Source organism: Vipera berus (assembly GCF_964194415.1).
Source record: "Vipera berus genome assembly, chromosome: 7".
In the NCBI taxonomy this organism is placed as follows: Eukaryota; Metazoa; Chordata; class Lepidosauria; order Squamata; family Viperidae; genus Vipera; species Vipera berus.
Window position 1 is genome coordinate 17,450,361 of NC_138209.1, and position 22,708 is coordinate 17,473,068.

Below are 22,708 nucleotides of genomic sequence, written 5' to 3' on the forward strand. Positions count from 1 at the left end.
TGTTAAAATGTTAATTAAACCAAATAGCTTACAGAATTGGATAAAAGTAGAATTTTAAGCACATTTTATGATTAATTTTAGGTAGCTTTTCAGTCCATTTAGTAGATTTGTATTCATTTTCTTTATTAATGAGTTCAAAATGGTGAGTGCAGCTGATGGCATTGTAGCCGACATGATGCGCCGACAGTGAAGCAGAAGACTTGAGGGAGACTCAAGATTTGTCAAATCGTCAGTAGATATTTAAAAAACAATGTGAAGAAGCTTAAGCCCACTTTTTTGAATAGCCATCTTATGATGAGTTTGGTGGAAAGCAAGAGAAAAAAGCCTGGGCAAATCCTGAATACTTGAATTTAAGGTTTCCACACTCTGTAGTTGATTACAATTCCACCATTGTTACTGGTGATTCCTGTTTATTTAAGTTTTCTGAACAGAGATGGGAAAAGCAGAGGTTTTCTCTACAAAGTGAAGTGATTCAAATATCTCAAGAGTTTTAGGAGGCAATATGGGATGAGGAATCTTAAAGCTTTCTGTCTTTTCCTCAGGTCAGATACTTTGAATATTGAGGGTCTTTGAGACACATTTTCTGTAGATATGTTAGCAGTGCGGAGTGGCAAACCCAGGGCTTTTTTTGTCATAGAACGCTCAGAACGGAGTTCCGGCACCTTTTTTGGATGGAACCTTGTAGGGTAGGCAAGGCGGGTGTATGAAATGTGTGAGTTCCGGCACCTTTTTCTTTTACAAAAAAAGCACTGGGCAAACCCATATAAATTTTGCAAGCAAGGATATCAACATTAACTTTATCATTAACCACAGCATTAATCATTAATGAAATCACAAACCATGGTCTTCTGAATCTAAAATTCTCTTATTTCTTAGCAACATCCATTCCTTCATCCAAACCTAACAGCAGACAGCAAAATACAATTTAAAAATCAGACAGTCCCAGTCTTTTCTCTTGTACTTTGCATCTGGGAGAATTTTATATTTAGCTTATATTTCTGCTGCCGTATAAATCTGCTGCGTTGCCTCTATTTAAATAATGCATAAGTTGTCAAAGCAGGTATTGTCTGAAATAAGATTATTGTAAATAAATCAATTCATTTATATTGCATAAATTTTTCTCAACAACGAGAACTATAATTTTTCCCCACCTTAATAAATCCTTTTAAGAATTTGTGCCATATGTGGTTTTGTCCAATATCTTTCCATTTTATAAAATGGAATTCATTGCTGTTTTTGCAAAACATGTTCAAAATGCTTATAAGTTGATAATCATGATTTTCCATTTAGTTCTAAGTGTTCTTTGTTCAGAATTTTTAATTCCATGATTAAAGCAACAGGAAACTATAAATAGAATGTTTTAAAATGCCATCAGATTTGATACAGCTGCAAATCTGTCCTTCTACATGTATTTCAGTTCTTATTTTTCAACTTTTCAAAAGACTTTACATTTCAGTAACTGATAAAGACTCATTTGATTCGACACCACTTTTTAGATATTTTGTATATTCAAGTCATGTAGATTTTCCAGTTTTGTATGACTGATGAAGAAAAAATCCTGTAGAAGTGTTCACTTTGTTTCTTTCTTAATGTTTTTTCATAAGTATAGGGTTTTTTTTTTCAGATTAATCATGTGTTGATCCTGTAGGACTTTCTGCATATCAACAAAAATGATTTTTCCCCTCCATAAAACAACTGGGTAGGAAGTGAATTAGGTTATCAAAAGCGGAAATAAAGTATAATAATACAGATTTAAGAAAATGTATTAATAGAAATAGATTAAAAGATGTTTGGAGAGAATTACATGGCAATCAAAAGAGTTATACATATTTTTCTAGTAGACATAAATTTTTTACAAGAATAGATTATATATTTGTAACATCAGAAATATTACCTAAAATAATGAAAGCAGAGATAAAAATAATTAAAATATCCCAAGATGGAGCTATGATCTCTCAAGTTTTGATTGCTTCCAGCATTCAATAACACAATGTCTGTTCCATAATATAATTTAGCTTAGCTAATCATATTGTAATGTCTAACCATTGTGGTTTGTAGGCCTGCTGTACTGTGTGAAGACCAATGATGATCCTTTAAAAAAATTTCCTTGAACAGTCACATTTAAATACTTTTAAATATATTTGAATACATTTTGGGGGGTACCCAATATTTTGATATAATTTATAATTTATGATTGCTTTAAAAATGTTCTGATCCAGACTGTCTTATTGGCATTTATAATCTCTCTAAAAGTTAGATTTTCATAATTTATTTATTTTATTTATAATGCATAGAGCAGTGTATTGTTTAGAAAACTCACATGGCCACACAAGAAGCAAATAAGTAAAAAAATAAAAACATACAATTGAAATGCAGAAGCCTCTCCTATCCTCTGAAACATGTATTTCAGACATTACTAGTAGTTGGACCCCAATATCTATGGAAAAACCAGGTTTTCACAGCCTTCTGGAAAGCCAGCAAGATATTGAAATAAAGATATATGAAGGTGTTATACCTAAATAAGTGAAAATTGTGAGCACTTTAATATTTCCATCAGTCCTATTTAATTTTAAGAGTACAATCTGATCAAAATTAAGTCTATTGAGTTTGCTGTGTCGGCTGGTGAGCGAGTAAATGTTGGCTGGACTAGACTGGGAAGCATGTTGGGTTGGGGAGAGAAGACAGTTGAGTAAATGCACGTGGCTGGGGTGACAGGTTTTCTGGAGTGTCACAAGGGGCTCCAGAGCCGTGTCAGGGTGTCTGGCTGCAGGACTTGGGCTTGGCTAGTCCAAAGACAAGAAGAAATAGGGGTGACATGATAGTATTATTCCAGTATTTGAGGAGCTGCCGCAAAGAAGAGGGGGTCAAATTTTTCTCCAAAGCACCAGACGGCAGGACAGGAAACAATGGAAACTAATCAAAGAGAGAAGCAACCTGGAATTAAGGGGACACTTCCTAAACAGGTAGGATGATTAACCAGTGGAACAGCTTGCCTTCAGAAATTGTGGGCGCTCCATCACTGGAGGTTTTTAAGAAGAGGTAGACATTCACTAATCTGAAATACTATAGGTTCTCCAGTTTGAGCAGAGGACTGGACTAGAAGACCTCCAAGGTCCCTTTCAGCTCTATTCTATTCCCTCAGGTCTTTCTTGAATCTCTTACCACCCTCAAGTAAGGATACAGGGTAGCTAAAAGGGCATATATGGGGTGGGAGAGGTAGGCTAAGGGTAGGAGGGATAAAAGTTGAAGTGCCCTTTCAGTTGCAAGTGTGGGCAGGCTGTCAGGCACCCAAAATGTGATCATGTGACCTTGGGGTGCTGCAATTGCCATAACAAGGATCGTACGTTTTCAGTGTGGTCTCTGAACAAATGGTGACTAGCGCTAAATCTTTCTCCCCTGATATTTGTTTTCCACATTATATCTGGTATGCTTTTTAAAAAACCTACTTAAAAACAAAAATATGTTTTTAAAGACAAAATTTAGACCACGTTCTCTGAAGATCGTTTTGCCTTTTGGTATTGTCCATAGGGTTTTCATGCAAAGATACTGGAGTGGGTTGCCATTTCCTTCTCCAGTGGCTCATGTTTTGTCAGAACTCTCTGCTATGACCTGTCCGTCTTGGGTGACCCTGCACGGCATAGCTCATGGCTTCATTGAATTACGGAAGCCCCTTCTCCACAACAAAGCAGTAATCCATGAAGGGGCATCACCCTGTCAACAAAAGTGCATATAGTGAAGGCTATGGTCTTCCCAGTTGCAATGTATGGCAGTGAAAGTTGGACCATAAGAAAGGCTGAGCGCCAAAAAATTGAGGCCTTTGAACTCTGGTGCTGGAGAAGACTCCTGCGAATCCCTTGGACTGCAAGGCGATCAAACCGGTCAGTCCTAGAGGAGATCAGCCCTAACTGCTCTTTAGAAGGCCAGATCCTGAAATTGAAACTCATATACTTTGGCCACCTAATGAGAAGGAAGGACTCACTGGAGAAGAGCCTCATGCTGGGAAAGTTTGAGGGCAAGAGAAGAAGGGGATGACAGAGAATGAGGTGGCTGGATGGAGTCACTGAAGCAGTAGGCGTGAGCTTAAATGGACTCCAGAAGATGGTAGAGGACAGGAAGGCCTGGAGGAACATTGTCCATGGGGTCGTGATGGGTCGGACACGACTTTGCAGCTAACAACAACAACTCTGAAGATCCCATATGAATTAGGAAGTGTTAGGAAGGATTTAAGGAGTTTATTGTAAGACTGTTGCTCACAAAAAAACACCACACATTTTCTAAACTGTGAACTAAGAGACTGCACTCTTTGAGGAAGAATGGGAAAACAGAAGCAAAGTACAGAGGAAAGAGGTTTATTTTGAATTGGAAACAATAACAGTTTTTAAAAATAGAATACTGTAGAAGGCAAAGTTCAGTGGGATTGCACCTAGAGCAGACAATTAGTTTTAAAAACACCCACTTGGCTCAGATTGGTGTGAATCTGAGATTATATATGCATGTATGATTGTATTTGGGGTGTATGTGTGAAAAAGTGCAGATACTTTTACTTTGGCTATGCCTATTTGCTATGTATGCAGTTGTTTTCAAAGAGTTGTTAGAGATCTTGGACAGAAAGATATTCATCTTTCTGGTTATGTAGCTTAAGATCCCTAAACTTCCCTCCTTCTTGCAATGGATCTCTTCATCTCTCCTTTTTCTCTAAATCCCTGCCTCAAAATATTAATGCAGTGGATAATTGGGTTCAGTTTTGGATTCTCTAGATGGCTTGTTGCGTGTGCTAATCCTCACAGAGACATCTGGGAAAGTGCAGGGTTAGCAGTGGCCTTTGATCTGGATTATGGAATTTGAAAAAAAGACTTCAGCAGTCATGCAAATCATCTTTGGTTGATTCCTAGAATGGGTGCTGAATTGGCTCCCTCCCCCTGCCGCTATTGTGTGGGATTGCCATTTTTCTAAACTCAGTGCTGGCAATTGTTGCCCCACAACATCTGGAGGATTTCAGATTGCAGAAGCCTGCCTTACTGTTTTAAAAAGCTACTGCTATTACTCTCTGTGTTCTCTAAAATATAAAGCATTCTAGTGGTGGAATGCTTGGTGGTATTAATTCCCACCCCCCAGTTTTCTAATCAAAAGAGGTAACTCTTTTCTTTTCTTCTCTTTTAAGAAAAATCCAGCTGATGCTTACTACTGAAAGTCCATGAAAGCACTCCTAAAGTGTCTTTTGCCATTCTGTTCTTCGACTTTTTCTTAGCTAACTGTCTTAAGACATTTGTTGCCGCAACAACTGCTGAGAATTTGTTGAAAAACACACTTTTTTGGGGTGGTGGTGGTGGTAGACAATTGGACCTAAGTGTACCGTGACACAGCTTTAAACTTTATTAAGTCTGTCTTGGACTCTTCTTTCCTCTCCGAAGTTAAATGGAAGAAAGCTTTGGCAGTCACCCTGCTGTGAGCTTGATTGATGCAGACAACATCTGAGGGACTTTTGTTTCCTTGCTTGCTGTTCATGAGTTCATAATGTGTGAATACTCAAATAAGGTCAGCCCTTATCCCATGTAATCTAGGCCTGAAAACAGATCAAGAGTGACAGTCATACTCCATAAGTGAGAACACAAATAATCCACTGCAGGCCTTCGAAAAGTTGTGAGGTTATTTCCCCCCCCCCTTCTCCTTCCATCTTGGAGACGGGTGGGAGGGGAGTGACCCAACTTCTTTCTGAAAAGAAAGAGAATAACATGCTTGGAATGTAATACTGCTCATTCAAGGCAGATCTGGGGGAATGGGAGGAGGGGATCTTTTTTTTCCCTTTTTTTTCTTTTTGTAACGAAGTATTAGTCTTTTCACTGGAAAGTTCAAGGAACTTTTTGGTTTTGGGTTATTCCTGGCTAGTGACATGGAATATTGCAAATTGGGAATGGAGTAGGGGAAAAGAGCTGTTTTATTTGAAGTTGGGGAAAGAAAAGCTTATTGAATTTTCTTCCAGAATGATTGGGGGGGGGAAATTTTGGGTGGGTTTTTATTGTTGTTTTGGTTAACCAATCAACAGAATATTTACATTTTGTGATCCTCTATAATGCATCTTGGGGGAAAAAAATCATTTCTATGGGACCTGGCCTGATTTTAAAGCCACACCAGACGTGGATAAGGGCATGAAAACTATCCTGATACCGCTGCAGCCAAGTCAATATATAAAAATAATCAACTCTTTTTATATCCCCTTGTAGGACATGGTAATTTGTTCATTGACTGAGATAAAGTGATTTCAATTTGAATTAGGTAAATATTTCTATTTGGAGAAGGCAAAGTATGAATGCAATTTGTAGCTGGGTATTATTATTATTATTATTATTATTATTATTATTATTATTATTATTATTATTAATAATAATCGCACAGTCAGCCAGATGTTCAGACTGGATTTGGCATTTTTGTCTACCTATCGAGTCCTTACCAAGGATCTGGGATAGGCAGATGTTTGATGGTATTACAGATATCGTCACAGGATGGAAGCAGTTCCTAGTAAGGCCACCTTTTGCAATTGACTAATGGTGAATTTGTCAATGCCAATGGTGTTCAAGTGGTGCTCCAGTTGTTTTGGGATTGCACTCAAGGTGCCTGTTACTATTGGTACTACCCTTGCTTGCCTTTGCCACACTCTTTCTGTTTCTATTAGTAGGTCTTTGTATTTTGTTATCTTCTCCAGTTCTTTCTCGTCTATTCTGCTGTCTCCAGGCACTGCCAGGTCCACTATCCAGACATTTTTGTCTTTCTTATTGACAGTTGTTAAGTCCGGGGTGTTATGTTGCAGGTGCTTGTCTGTTTGAATTCTGAAGTCCCAGAACAGTTTAATGTTATCATTTTCTATGACTTTCTCTATTTTATGATGCCACCAGTTCTTGCTTACAGGCAAATGATATATCTTGCAGATCTTGCAATGCACCATTGTTGCTACTTTGTCATACCACTTCTTGTAGTCAGTCTGTGTGATCTTCTTGCAGCAGCTTACTAGGTGATCCACTGTTTCTTCAGCTTCTTTGCATAGGTGGCAGTTACTGTCTGTTGCTGTCTTCTCAATTTTGACTTTGTATGCATTGTCCTTAAGGCTTGGTCTTGTGCAGCCAGAATTAGTCCCTCGGTCTCTTTCTTCAATTTTCCTGCTCTTAGCCATTGCCGGGTCTTGTTATTATCTGCTTTCCCAGCTATTTTTTTAATGTACTGGCTGTGATGATGATGATGATGATTGTCACATCCACCATCCAGACTTATTTGCATTTATTAGTAGTAATATGCTTCATTCTACAGTCAGTCAGATGTTTATATCGGATTTGGCATTTTGTTATTATCAAATTTATTTCCCTTCCGTCTTGTGTTTCAAGGTTGATATTATATTAAGATATTATATTATATGGTTTCTTGAAATATTCTTTATAGAAAATGTCACAATTGTGTGGGTTGGCACAACATCTTAAGTCAAATCAAAGAAACCACATTAAGGCCATAATAGATAAAATGTCAAGGAAATACAATTTTTATATATCTCATTTCCCTTGGTTTTTCTTTTTTCAGTATGCATATTCAAAGTCCATAAAAGTAACTCCATGGATGTTTTGATTTTTTAAAATTAATGGCTAGCCATTTAACAACCAATATTTAACTAGACTAGATATACATACTGGAATATTTTATACGTGTTAATCTGAGATCTTTAATCATTTTCTTTCCTATCTTACTTTTCATTCAGGAACAAAGAACAGCGTATTTACTATTGCCTTGCCTTATATTTCCAATTACAATAAGCCTATGTGGTCGGCTGGGCTGAGAGTAATTAGCCTGGTGTCAGCCAATAATATCCTGTAATTCAAAGTGGATTCGAAAATGGATTTTCCCACTTTAGGTTCAACATCTTAACCCTTCACCACTGTCTCTATATGTAATCAACATTTTTTGTGTGTGAAACAAGCTAACATTAAAACAACAACAAACCCAGAACCAATAATTAACCTGTACAGAATTTCTTATGATTTACTGGTTTCCATATCAGTGAAAGAACAGTAATATTCAGTTCTTGGTTTATGCCATTTTCAATGCTCTCAGACCTTTCTAATACAAGAAAATACACTCTAGGTTAATTAGAAATAGGAAGGTAGAGTTCACCACTGATAGGATTAAAAAGCATGGAAACAACGGGTATTCTTCATTTATATATAATTTTAAAGACTTTTATTGATCAAATCCCCCTACAGAATTTAATATTTGTCCTAGCAATATGTAATTGAACGATGTAATATAGATAATATCAAATTAAAAAAATCTAAAAACTAAGAAGTCTTCTTATAAATCTGGCATAATTAGAGTAAGTTTCACATATTTATTTTGAATTGTGCTGCTGTTATTATATAGGGCCCTAAGTATTCATTTAGATGAAGTCTGACTTCCTAATTGACCCAGGGCTATGAAAACAAAAATAAAATGAAATAAAATTGGATCCTCCCAATAGAATTCCTTAAGCTTCTTACAGTTCAGCCAACTTGTTTCTTCTGCCAAGGAGCAAGGTAGTATCATGTCAGAACCATCTGTATATATTATTTTGGATAAAAGGGTGAAGTCATATATAATGTTAGGGTAATTTTAGTAGTTATCTTCTTCAGTAGCATTACTATCATTTTGCAAATCATTAAAATCCCTTAAATATGAAACTTATAACCATAAGTTGTTATAATGTTGCCTCCTTAAATCAGTTTTCCTTCCAATCTGTTGTGCCTTAAACTTTAGGTCACTGAAGTTTAGCAGAGTAAGTTACTAAGTAAGTGGAAATGTAGGAACAAATGTACCATATGTATGCTTTTATCCATATGGTCCACATGGATGTCTTGCCCCCTTTCCCTTTTTTCAAAAAGGTATGTCAGTGGTTGATAAAAACCACCTTTTTGCAAACTTTCTACAGTGATGACTATTTTTGAAAAAAAAAACATTCAAAGTGGTTTTGAAACAAAGCAGACACTCATTCAAGATGCATTAAGAACTGTCATAGAATCACTTTCGTGACATGAAAAATGTAAGATAGGGTACAGATTTGTGGAAGATGATTGAGAAAACAGTTACCAAGTATCTCCAGATGAAATCACACCTGCTCAAAAATAAAAAGGGTCAACATGAGCAATGGTTGTATGTATGCCCTCTAGTTTGTCTAGCTTGTGCCAAATTTTCAATTTAAAAATTGCATGCCCTTTATAGAATTAAGTATATACACTCTTTCCACAAAGCTATTGTTGTGTGAATTTTCCTTAGCAATGTTTAGATTACATAAGTCCCGATCATATTAACGGGAGCCTTGGATGAATGAACAAATGTAATTAATGTTCACAGAATTCTGTTGCTGGCTTTTAAAAAAATCATATAGTATTCATTAATTTATGTTTGGCACATGAACCAAATACATACTCGAGGTTTGAACCAGAAGGATTTCAGATTTGATTCTATCACAATGGAGGTTTTTTTTTAAAGCAAATTGATGACTTGATATTTATGCCTTAAGTTCTTAGTATATGCAGCAGCATATAATTTAGGTGTTAAGATAGTGTTCTATAACTAAATGAACAGATATGACATATGTGATTCATTGGGTTCTTTCTGCAAGATGGAATTTTCCTGAAAACACTGAGGTGATATTGGCAGGAGTCTAGTTTAAGGTGAAATGTAAACATAAAGGTAAATGTTTCCCCTGTCCACTTGTGTCTGGCTCTAGGAGGTGGTGCTCATCTCCATTTCTTAGCCGATGGAGCCAGGGTGGCCCGAAGACATTTCCGTGGTCAGGTGCCAGTATGACTTTAAGCCAGAGGTGCACAGAACCCTGTTACTTTCCCACCAAAGTGGTACCTATTTATCTACTTACAGTTGCATGCTTTCGAACTGTTAGAGGCTATGTGCTAAATTCCAAGATATTTTCTTGGTGTTTCTTTTCTTTTTTTTTTTACAAGGAGTAAAATAGTAAGCCTTTTTTTTCTTGTAATCCTTGACTAAAGTAGCAGTGCTATGCCACTCTAGCCATGTTCTCCAGAGAAATAGATGAGAAAGTTTGTGTTTTAACATAGTGCAGTATAAGAACATTAAACTAATTACGATCACTAAACTAATGGACCTAGATGAAAAATATGATTTACTTTATTTATTAGTTTTATAACTCTTTTCTATAAGAACTCAAGATGACTAAATATGGGGACTTCCTTCTTGTTATCCCCATGGCAGCAACCCTGTACATGGACATGTCTGCAGGTGGGTTCAAGGGAGTTTGAGGGAGAGCAAGTGACAAAAGGAGCAGTGGTACAATGCCACCTGTACAAAAGGGGGGTGGGTTGTATTGGGATGGACTGTCTGTTATTGAAAGAAAAGAATTTGATCCTGTAGATATTTATGCATATAAGCTTTGTTGGGCTGAACAAGAGAGTGAGACTGGCTCAGACTCCCACTGAGTATCAATGGATAAGGGTAGATTTGAATCTGGGTCTTTCCACCCTAGCCCAATACTTTAACTATGGATCCCTTTACCAAAGGATAAATTCCCACTGATAGAATGTAATTTGCTTCTAAGTAAATACGTACAGGGTTTTGTGGTGAGACTGGGTTACATGCATAGGACAGAGCAGCCTGTTGCCCTCAGTGGGCTTCAAGCTGCTATAAAGACTTATAAGGGATAATATAAGTAAGATTTGATTTATTTATTATTGTTCCTTTTGGGGAGATGTTAGAAAAGGGCAATTGCCAGCGTAATACATTCAGTGAAACAATATTAAAAAAATTACAATTACATTTATGGAGGTGAATAAAATAGACTTATTTTTGTTTCTGGATAATCCCTGGCAGAAGTACTTTACTCTGTTTTAGAAACTATGTGTTAGATTTTTGAAGCAGCATGGCTTTGTTTTGTGAACATAAGTGTGAAATTGATAAGGGAGCTGAGATTCTCTCTTATTGAGTTTCTCTCTCTCTCTCTCTCTCTCTGTCTCTCTCTCTGTGTCCTGTTTTGCTACAACTTCTAAGTTTACACGAATTCCCTGTGTGGGCAGCAATCAGTCCATGCTCCTGTCTCAGAAATCCAGTCCTGCTTAGAGTCCCACTGCCCTTTTGTTGTCCTTCCTGCAAGGGTGATCAGTTGAGGACTTTGTGGTGACAGAACCAGTTTTTAACAGGCTTGTCTTTCAACTTCTCTTCTTTAGGCTCTGCTGGCACAACTCATCTGAATTGCTGAGAGGCGGGAGCAGGAGAGCTCTCTGCGAACTGAGCAAGGGAAAAGAAGGGGGCTACGAGCTGAGCTGCCGCTGCTATTGCTGCTGCTGCTGCTGCTGCAATGAACTGGCTAGATGAACCAAATTGGCAACTTCACATTTCCTTCCTTGTGCTGCTCTCCATTCACACGAAGGGTAAGAAGATTAAAATGCTCTGCAATGTATCTCTGATAGGGTGTTGGAACATCTTCTTCTGTGTGTTTTTTTAAAGATCTGTGTTCAAGGTTTCACAAGTTAAATGGTTTATAGTGTGGCGTGTGGAAAGGCTTAATTTAGAAATAGATGGATGTTATACTTTGCAGGCCGCTCCTTTGTTTTTCTGTCTTTTAAAAATACTGCTCTGTGGTTCTTTGAATAATATTTCAAATAGAATTATGCAGTGCTCCGGAGAGCACTTTCAAAATCAGTAGCAAGTGATGCTTAATGTTGCCATTTTAAAAGAGCTGTTGGAAAGAAGAAGAGAAAGGCAGTGTTAAGAGATTTGGGTCTTTGCATTTTTAAGGTACTGTAGCTAATTAATGCAAATGACACTTGAGAAACAGGAAAGTTTTTTTCATAGAAGCACTGAAAAATGACTGAAAAGGAAGAAAGAGAATTTAATTATCTCTTCTGGGATCAAATGCTTGATGTGCTTCAAAAATCTAGAGCCAGATATATAGCAGAAGAAAGAAAACAGAGTGATTTAAATGAATTATATTAGTAATTAATACATCTCCAGGAAGTCAGTTATATACACAGCTGTGGAGTTACTCTGGTCAAAAATGGAACCTTTCTATTAATTTGAACAATATTGTTTAGCTAAACTTAACTGGTAGTTAAGAAATTAATTTCCAAAGCTTTATGTAACTTACAGTGGTATACAGTCTTTTTTGACATATTGAAATCAATTAATTTGAACATATCCAGCTCTCACAGTTGTCTGGTAGCAAACTACTGTCTTAAATATACCACTTTGGATTATGAAGGTTTACCTTACATGCTCTTTGAGGATACATTGCCTGTATTTACACAAAACCCTGAAACATGGTGAAATGAGTTTCAGGCATATGCATATCCTTCACTATGTGTGGCCAAATTCGGGAACATCCACTTCAGTTTTACTTAAATCACCTTTGTCTTCCTATCACACCTGCATAGTAGCAGTACCAGATTCTGAAACTAAGAGCTCCAGAAGTACCTTAATGAATGGAACAAATCATATTTTACTTGTAGAATTATCTGGCTGGTATCCAAGGTAGAATCCCACACAAGGAGGAAGAATTTTTTATACTCACATAGATAAAACAATCCAACGAATTGCTTATGGAAGATAAATTCAGCTTTCATAGATCAGTCTCTTTTTTTTGGTCCATTCTTGGTCCTCAGTATTTCTCCATATTTTTTTTTACCTGTGGCCTCCTTCTGACCTTATTTTTCTCCTGTGTCCCTCCCCCGATCCTCCCTCCTGTACAGGTCCCATTCTGGTGAAAAAGATCAGCACTTACACATTTAATGTAATGTATTAGTTGAGTAATGTGAGTCTTGGGACAGTAACGGCTGTGTATTTTGCATTTTAATGTTTGGTAGTCCCCATGGCACTTGCCATGCCCTCCCATTACATGCTTTCCATGTGTACCCCTTGAAATATCCATGTTATTCAGGAAGTTCAGTAAGTTTAATTTTGAAGAATTAAAGACTTAAACAGATTTTGGATAGTTTATATTCCATTCCCAGATGCATACAGCTCTTCCCACCTTAAAATGCAGATTCTTAATGGTTTGGCTGATTCTCAAGGGAAATAGATCTGTACTGAGATACGAACATCTGTAAGGGTGTGGAGAGATTTATGCAGGAAACCTGCAGTGAGCTGTTGAAAGACTAATACTGACAATGTTTCTATCCAAAGGAACTGAATATTGTTTTTTGATTAGAATATTAAAAATGGGAAACATGAGCAATACTAAAACAAATATGAATACAGACTCTGAGCTAAAATGGTATCTTTCTTTTCCTTTTCCTGAGTCTGTGCATAAAGCATATCTACAGACCTTACTCTCATCTCTACTTCAATTATTAATATTATCCAGGTAATTTACAGGGAAGTAAGGCTATGAAATTCATAACCATTTTTCAGATTGTCCAGAGAGAAGAATATCTCTATGTTTCTATTTCCATGTTTTAAAAAATAAAAGCAGGAAGATTGTTCTCTTTCCATGTTTAATCAAATGATATTTTATGCTATGTAGAAATATGCCATTTGGCACTTACAAAGCCCAAATTATTATCTTCAGAAAAATCTTTCTTACTCAGAAAAATATACTTATTCGTATATCTTATCCTAGAGCAGGAGATTGTTTTGCATCTCAAAATGGGTCATCTTGTTTATTTCAAACAAGATTAAAAAACACTTGATGTACACATTGCCCAAGGCCAAACTAAACAAGAAACTAAATGTATATGGATTTTCCTTGAAATCAGATAAGAGTGGAAATGGGATGGACTATCTGTTGATCCTTGTCCTTCACAGGATTTTCCCAACTGAAATGAAGATCTCTGAGCTTCTATTGGCTTCATTAGAGAAAATATATATAGTTGTAACTTTTCTGTAACAAATCAAGTAATAATTTGGTTGAGTTTTATTTATATTGGGAAAATAAAGGAAGAGGAAAAAACTTAATAGATTGTAATCCAGTTATGATTCAGGCTTCTTGAACCTAAAATGTTTGGGAGATCTATTCATATAGCTCCAGCAGCATAGTAGTTTAGCAAAAGACCTCCAATGTCAGGTGAAGAATTTGCTTTCTTTTATTTGTTCTGTTCTGTTTTTTTTATTTATTTATAAGCGAAGAATGAGGAAACCATGTATATTGCAGGTAGCTAAAATAAGAGATATTTGATTTGAGTTTATGTCATCATGAGAACTTGCCTTACTCAAAAATTGCCTTATTTTTTTTTATTCCCCTACTCGTCCCAGCTTCTGCCAACCTAGCAGTTCGAAAGCACGTAAAAATGCAAGTAGAAAAATAGGGACCACTACGGTGGGAAGGTAACAGCGTTCCGTGCGCCTTTGGCGTCTAGTCATGCCGGCCACATGACCACAGAGACGTCCTCGGACAAGCGCTGGCTCTTCGGCTTTGAAACGGAGATGAGCACCGGCCCCTAGAGTCGGAAACGACTAGCACGCATGTGCGGGGGAACCTTTACCTTTACCTTTACTGGTTTCAGTACAACTTCTGAAGAAAAAAACCTTGAAAATTCTTGAATCATTTGGAGTGCTAAACAATAACAGTTCTAAATTGGGAAGGGGGCTTCATGAATACAGAAGAATGGTATTGTGCCTGGAATAGCGATGTGGACATAATTTGTAATTAGAATTTATTTATTTATTTATTTTTGGGACTTATATGCCGCCCTATCTCCCGAAGGACTCAGGGCGGCTAACAACAATAAAAACAACAATACAAAAGTTAAGAGAAATTAAATAAACAGCCCCAAAATAAATTAACTAAACAATTAAAAATTAAAACATTTTAAAAACCCGTCATTAGTCCAGGTGGACCGGAGATCCGGGGCCATCCAGAGCTCAAGGGGGAGTTGGTTCCACAGGGCTGGCGCTCCCACAGAGAAGGCCCTCCCCCTGGGGGTCGCCAGCCGACATTGTCTAGCCGACGGCACCCTGACGAGGCCCTCTCTGTGTGAGCGCACTGGGCGATGGGAAGTCGTCCCCGGCAGTAGACGGTCCTGCAAATATAAATAATTTTATTTATTTGTGTCCCGCTTTTATTATTTTTACAAATAATACAAGGCGGTGAACATATCCAACATACCTACCTCCTATTTTCCTCACAACAACAGCCCTGTGGGGTTGGGCTGAAAGAGAATGACTGGCCCAAAGTCATCCAGCTGGTTTTAATGGCTAAGACAGAACTAGAATTAATGATTCTTCTGCTTTCTAGCCAGGTGCCTTAACCACTAGACAAAACTGGCTCTCAATTAGGCACACTACTTTTTTAACGCATTCATTAATTCACAAAAATAATATATGAAGAGGAACTTCTAAGTAAATACAAGTTAGTGTCCCTAGGTATGAAGAAAGCGGAGTTTCAGATTATGAGGTCAGAATTGATTTTAACTACTTGGAAAAGACTCAGAATATAATGACCAGCTTGTGAATCAGCTATTTAATTCAGTTGGGCTGTTGAAGATATAGTCATATAACTTAACCAGTTTCCCCCCCCCTCTCTTTGAACTTAAATTGAAGAAGTGTCAAGAGACAATTTATTGCTTCAGTACCTTTTAAGCTAGGTGCAAACTCACTTTTGAAGTGAATTTGGGAATGGGGGCTTAGTAGCGCTCTCTTTTGGATTTGGGTTGTACCTTTTTTTATTGTTCACAATTGTTTCACTTTATCTCACTCTTTCTTGTTTACCCAGATGCTTTCCTACAAAGCAAAGACAGTTGGGTTTGATGCTAGTAAAGGAGTCACAGGTGACATATCTATTTCAACCATTTTTAAAAATCTCTCCAGAATAGGTCACATAACTAAAAGTACAGGTGGTAATTATTTGTAAATACATATTCATAAAGAAAACCTGTAGACCCAGTAAAATTAAATTAATACATATTGTACGGTAGAAAAAAACTTTAACTCAATTAAGATTGTTGGTGTTTGGGGACGGTAAGGGTGAAAATAGATTTTTAAAGTGACTGAGATGTTTTTTCATTCCTTATGGGGACTTAAAAATATCTAAAATATTGGGTTCTTGTCCCACTCAGTTTTAGAAGGGATCTGTTATCATGCTATATAAACCTGATTTTGCCCTTAAGCTAAGAGAAGCTGCTCATCTTTATTCAGGAGCAACCATAAATTATTCTGAGTGTCTCCATGACAAGATTTGACTTTTTAAATGATTCTAAAACTCTCTCTGCTGACTCTCAAGTGTTGCATACAACTACATAAACTAGTTCAGCTACATAAAGAACTGTTTAAGCAAAATATGGCTCTTAATTTGTCCAAATAAACTCATTTTTAAATAATACTTCATTTCAGAGTAAAATTATCCTAGATGTCAAATTACAAATGTAGTGGAAATCTCATTAGTTGGGACAGATAGGTTATCCCTAAAAGGAATTTTTGAATATTTAGAACTGGTAAATTATCTTGGAAAGATAATGGGTTCACTCTATTGATTTTAAAGCTATTCCCCCAAAATATAACATGAAATTTATTCCATTAACTTCTGGTTTTATTCTCAACTATACATTCAGTAAATATAGCCGTTTTAATGCTCAGCATTAAATATATTCGGTAAATATAGTAGTTTTAATGCTCAGCATAGGTGGTTCAGTGGCTTAGCGGTTAAGATGCTGGGCTTGTTGGCTAGAAAGCTGGTAGCCCAGGTTTGAGACCCGAGGGCCACATGACCAGGTGAGCACCTGTCCTCGCCCCAACTCCTGCCAACTTAGCAGTTTGAAATCATGCAAACATGAGTAGATAAATAGGTACCACTTAGGTGGGAAGGTAACAGTGCTCCATGTCATCATGCTGGCCATATAATCTTGGAAATGTCTTTGGACAGCCTGGCTCAATGGCCTTGAAATGGAAATGAGCACACCGCCCCTCCAAGAGTTGGCAATGACTAGTGGAGTAAAATCCGCAGGGACTCTTTTACCTCCTCCTAATGCTCGGCATGATAGATCTTGGCAAATGTAGCTATTATCCCTTGGAGAAATTTCTAAAAACTTGATATTGTTTTTCATTGCTTTCCCCTTTTTGCTGTGAAAAAGATGTTGTATTCCAAGACAACTTCTTAATTAGGGTATGCTTTTTCACATTTTTCCACAGGACAGAGCTATTCATGTTTTATAATAATTATGTTTATTACTTACAGAATACTGCCCATAACTGGTAGTGTACAAAAATGAAGATAACAGGTCCCTAACTGCAAATCTATAATCTGATATTCCAGGCTCCCTCATTTTAATTGTCTGGCAACCTTTGACAAGTTTATTTTTATAATCGCTTCTAAAATATTGTATTAAGTGGATACTTTAAACTGATATATTTAGAGTTAAATGGAAGTTGGCCTTTCATTACATTATCTAAAAAGCTTGTCTTCCTTTCTCGGTTGTCGTGTTCCACAAAACTAATAAATATGATGTTTTCTGTAAGACTGCTGTCATGTTGGTGTATTACTTGAAAAGAATGTAAATTATCCTAAAACCTCAAACATTTAACTTTCTTGGGGTGGAGGAAGCTAACACTTTAGTCAGTCCTTCCAGAATTTGGCAGTTACTGCATATCCTGTAGAGAAAATATTTAGAAGGTTAAAGCTGCGATATGTTTTGCTTATCTCAACTGCTGGAGACACTAATCAGGGGAGTTTTAGGGTCAGCGGAACAGAAGAAAATCAGTAGCATTTGAAGGGCAAGTTTCAAGGTAGCATAACTACAGTGAGATATCTCTCAACACATTATTTTCCCCTGAACTTTATTTCTCCAAGATGAACCATTAGGTGATAAGTAGCTTCTTTCTTGAAGGAGAGAACACATCATCGGGAAGGGAGGAAATCAGGATATTGTTCTCTGTCCTTTTTCATACACCCGAATATGTCATCCTGCTTTCATCCTCAAATCACTCTCTTACATAGGTTAAAGTGGTTTATTACATTCTTTCACTTGTATGCATTTCTTGTGGCCAGTGCAATGCAGCTCAGTTCTGATGTATGAGATGTAGGTAGTTCTGGACGTATAACCACAGTATGGTCGTAACAGAATTTCAGTCGCTAAGAGAGGTGATCATTAAGCAAGTCATCATATGACCAGGCTCAATTTTACATTCATTTTTACTACAGTTGTTAAACAAATCACATGGACTTTAAGCAAACACATTTTCCCATTGCTTTCTCTTGTTGGATGTGGCTGGGACAGGTCGGTACTCTGCAATCATCATAAATGTGAGCCACTTGCAAACACCTAAAACCCAATCTTAACAAAAGGATGACTTTTAAATTTTAAAAAAAAACCTGGCACATTGCAGAGGACAAGAACATTGCTAATCCAATCAAATACTGCTTTAAAAAAACTAAATTCCCATCCATTGCACTTTTCAAGTTTGGGGGACCCAGAGCAAAGCTGAAATATAACAATATACAGTAGTTTTAAGGCACCTATCCTGTGCTAAGATTTTCAGATTGTCTTAATCACTTATCTGAGAGTAAATCCTATTGGAGCTTACTTTTGTGTAAATGGGATGTTTGTATGAAAAGGAATCAATTGGGTTTTGGAAAGAAAGTCATCTGGAGCCTCTGCTTCATGACTATTTGCAGTGCTTTTTTTGTAAAAGAAAAAGGTGCCGGAACTCACACATGTCATACAACCCGCCTTGCCTACCCTACAAGGTTCTATCCAAAAAAGGTGCCGGAACTCCGTTGTGAGTGTTCTATGACAAAAAAAGGCCTGACTATTTGACAGATTGAGCTGAACTTCAAATGTCCTTGCTCTACTAGAGGTTGGCTGCATTTCTCTTGGAGTTGACCTGAATGTTTGCCGTTTCAGATTTTGGTTGAAATAAACTGTTTGGGGTGACTCACTGGTTCACTTCATCCAGTGAATACATTTTCCTCATACATGAGGAGAATAATTTGAAGGAGAATGTTCATTTTTTTCCAAATCACGACACATTTTAATGCAGATACAATTATTTTATAATGTTTTAATGTGGGGGCCATCTGAATTTGGAGGAGAAGAGAAATGAGGTTCCACAGGGCAAGTTCAGTGACAGAGAAAACACAACTCCTAGACCTCATAAGATGACACTGTTTAATAGATGGATGCTGTAACATTTCTGGTGTGATGAGCAGAGACAATCGGAGATGGGTGGTTCCAGAAATAACCCTGTTCCATGTGGGGTTTTATAACTAACAGCCAACATCTTGAATTATACCTGAAAGCCTATTGGAAGTTAATCAGCTTGTGGGGCACAGATGATACATCAATGCATTATGGATCACCCAAAATTGCCCATAGTGCTACATTTTCAATCAGTTGTAGCTTCTGTGTCTTTCAAAGAGTTGTGTTTGTTTTCTTGGAAGTAGGAGTAGTTGCCTTGGCAGATAGGTTTTTAAACTGGTAAAATTCTATAATGCATAAACTTTGAGCATTAGGCCAGATTTTGAATTTTTTTTAATATCTGATTAAAAGTTAATCCATTATAATTCACTGCATTTGAATGCAGAAAATGCAGTTCCTCTTTTCTGTGCAAACTTAAAGTAACTAAAATAATTATTGTTTCTGTGTATTTCCTTCTTCTGCCTCATTAACTTACCCAACCATATATTGCACAAACCTCTAATATTTTAGCCAAGCCAACTGGGATTTGTTTATTTAGGTAAAACTGCTGCAATTTGTTGTTGGGGTGACTTTACAATACTTCTGTAAAGCAAAGCAAAAAACACAGAGTCAAGCTGAGATGTAGCTGGAAATTCCTATAATTTGGCATAATCCATGTTGTATGACCAATAATTTGTTGGTTATTTATCTGATGATTAGCATGAGCTTTGGAAATTGTATTCTACAGAGTACCATTTGAGATGTGCATCAGTCTCAACTTCTACAATCTAAAGATACAGAGCAAAATAGTGTGTTTGGAGAGTGGAATAAATGAAGCCCAGGGACAATAAATAAACTTAATTAAAGAAGAAATTTATGTGGTCAGAAGAATAAAATTTTGGAAGCAGAGCCCTGGGAGCATCCAAGTAGTTGAAATATACTTAAAATGGATATTTCAAGGTATGCATCATATCTTGCTTGTGTGATGAAAGTCAGTACAAGTCTGTGCATTTCTTTGACTTGTCTGCTGGTGCAACTGTAAGAACAGAAGTAAAACCAATATAAAATCCAGAAAAAAAATGACCCCAATGTGTAACCTCTGTTACACTGATTAAGTTGATGATGAACCTCCCGATATACTTCTAGTTAGTATATTAATACTAATATAATCATTTCATACAATAATGTGCTTAGAGAAGATGCACTTTTACAAAGTGCATCTTTATAATGCTCAGGGGTTTTTTTAGAATTTCAGCTTGTGTCCAAACATTTCTGACATGAAGTCAGTGTGCAGTCCTTAGTGCTCTTGAGATTGGTTGTCTGCTTGCGCAGGTTGCAAATGACTCCTTTTTAAAAAGAATGTAGAGTGTAAGGAAGAAGACTAGCAGAGTGCTAGGAGTCAGGAGACCTTACAAAAACTCCTTAATAGCACAATACATTGACGGACTCAGCCATAGTTTCAGTCAGAAACACTGAGCATTCTAGAGTCAGCTAAATCCGAAAATACTTGGCATTCAAACAAATAAGCCATCAAAAGAGAAATAGAGATAAGCCACATTTACAGACTGTTCAAAACAGAAATAAAGAGAAATTTAAAAAAAGTTAAGAAAGGGACAAAAAGACCAACACCCAGATAAGCAGGGATTAAACTAGACAAACAAAACAATACCATCATCAAGGAATTATCAAAGAGAAAATCACATCAACAACAACACTGGCAGGGCAAGCTCCTGAACCAAATCCCACACTTGCTGGTACTGATGATGTTACCTAGTCTGATAATAAAACATCTGGAAACAAACAACCAAGCTCAAAGAGGATCAAGGACTCTACAGTCCCCAGCCTGAGCTACATATACTTTTTCCTACTGATTAGCGGTCAATGTTGAATGAAAAGAAATTACATTCCCTATACAAATTACAAATAGGAACAAATTGAAAAGTTGATTCACCAGGAAGTATTCCCTGGCTTCTTTGTTATCTGGGTAATTTGCTCCCCAAATTCCTGATATGTAATCCACATGTAAAGGTATGTGCTCATTCCAATTAATACAATTAATGCAACTTTTTTCCCATTGCCGGAGCTGGGGTGGGCGTGGTTTCAGCATGATGCATCCGGCCCACAGGCCGGCCATTTGACACCCTTGGCCAATGTCTTCCATAGAGTCAACTTAATTGAGCTTAGGTTGTTTGAAAGCTGAACGTTATATCTCAATGAGTCAGCTATAGAACATTAAATTCCCTTTTCCACAAAGACTTAAGTTGTTTCCTACCTACAGCTTGGGCAGACCTGGGGCTACTTGGCTTCTACTTCATGCTTTGATTCTTGAAATTGTCTAACAAATTGTGTACTTTATGCTCTTTCTCAGATAACACTGAAATTACAGCCCAGCTTTCACTGCCTAAGATGAAACAAGAATTATCTACAGGAATATAACATTTTCATCCATGATTGATTATTATTACATTGGTAATTTCTGTTCACTTTCAGAAGTAGCTGTGGAAGTTATCTGGGAGAAAATAGATTGACTTGAATCTGAACAACTCAACCTTTAAAATTATTTTAATCATAATTTTAGTAGTAGCAGGATGTTACATTCTGTGCAAGTTTTGCAACATATGAATAACTTCAAATGCAACAATGCAAGTAGACAATTACACATATATAAAAAGTTATTTTGTTCTTTTTATTACTTTAATATATTTGTGTGACTTTTTCCATTTTATAGTTACGTTAAAATAGGTAGTTTGTATGCATATCTTCCCTCCTAATTTGTAAAACTCCAGGAAGCACTTTCTTCCTTTTTCTTATTAAAGTCTCTTTCTGCCTATCAGATACTATTTAAATTGAATGCTAATATTGCAATATTAATTTTATCCCATTTAATAACATAAGTATAATTAGTTCCATTTTTCCATGAGAAATATACACTTGTGCATATTGCCACATCGTTTTAAAAATTAAATCTCTTCCCCTAGTGCTCGCATATCTCCTTTCCAGTTCTGTGCTTTAACTTCTTGTGGCTGTATATATCTTAGCTGCAGCTTTTCAATGAATATGCACTTTGGCTTTGTGGTTGAGCTTTTAAATCCCATGTTCGATAAGTGAAGGGCTTTAAAGAGCTAATTAAAGATGTGGTACAGTTGGTATATAACATTTTGTCTTTACAAGGCTATTAGTGAAAATGACAAGATTTACCTTTCACTCCTAGCATCTTGGATAGAAGGGTGAGTGTGCTTGAAAACTGTCTGTGGTTTTGCTAAGCAGTGCAACAGAGAAGGAAAAAAACAACAACCAAAGGGGCAAAATACTCACTGTAGTTGCCATAATTAGTTCACAAAGATTTTGCTTTCTGAATATATCTTATAGATTTTTGGCTGCTATTTCATATTTCTCAAGATTTCTGTACGATACAGTCATTCTGAAATTATTTTGGGGGGCAATTTGAAGGAATCTTATCATAATCACTAAGAGTTTTTCAGGAAACAAAAATTTCGAAAAAATTGTTTTCTAGCATTATACATAAAATATCCTCTTATGCTTTTGGTCAACAGCTGAATCCTATATAGGTTTGTTTTCAGTTTTTAATATGCATCATATTAATATCATTACAATTATTA

The 22,708-nt window shown here is 36.7% G+C and overlaps 1 protein-coding gene across 2 annotated transcripts in view; it reads left to right on the forward strand.

Moving 5' to 3' along the window:
• The window catches only part of BMPR1B (bone morphogenetic protein receptor type 1B), a 216,414-nt gene that overhangs the window by 127,510 nt on the left and 66,196 nt on the right, over window positions 1-22,708 (forward strand). The window contains exons 1-2 of one of the 2 annotated variants that reach the window (XM_081333255.1): window positions 11,280-11,414; window positions 21,579-21,734. In XM_081333255.1, coding sequence (XP_081189381.1) covers window positions 21,677-21,734 — 58 coding nt within the window. In that variant the 5' untranslated portion in view covers window positions 11,280-11,414; window positions 21,579-21,676. Of the gene's footprint in view, window positions 1-11,210; window positions 11,415-21,578; window positions 21,735-22,708 lie in introns of those variants that run through there. The other variant, XM_081333254.1, reaches the window with a different exon arrangement.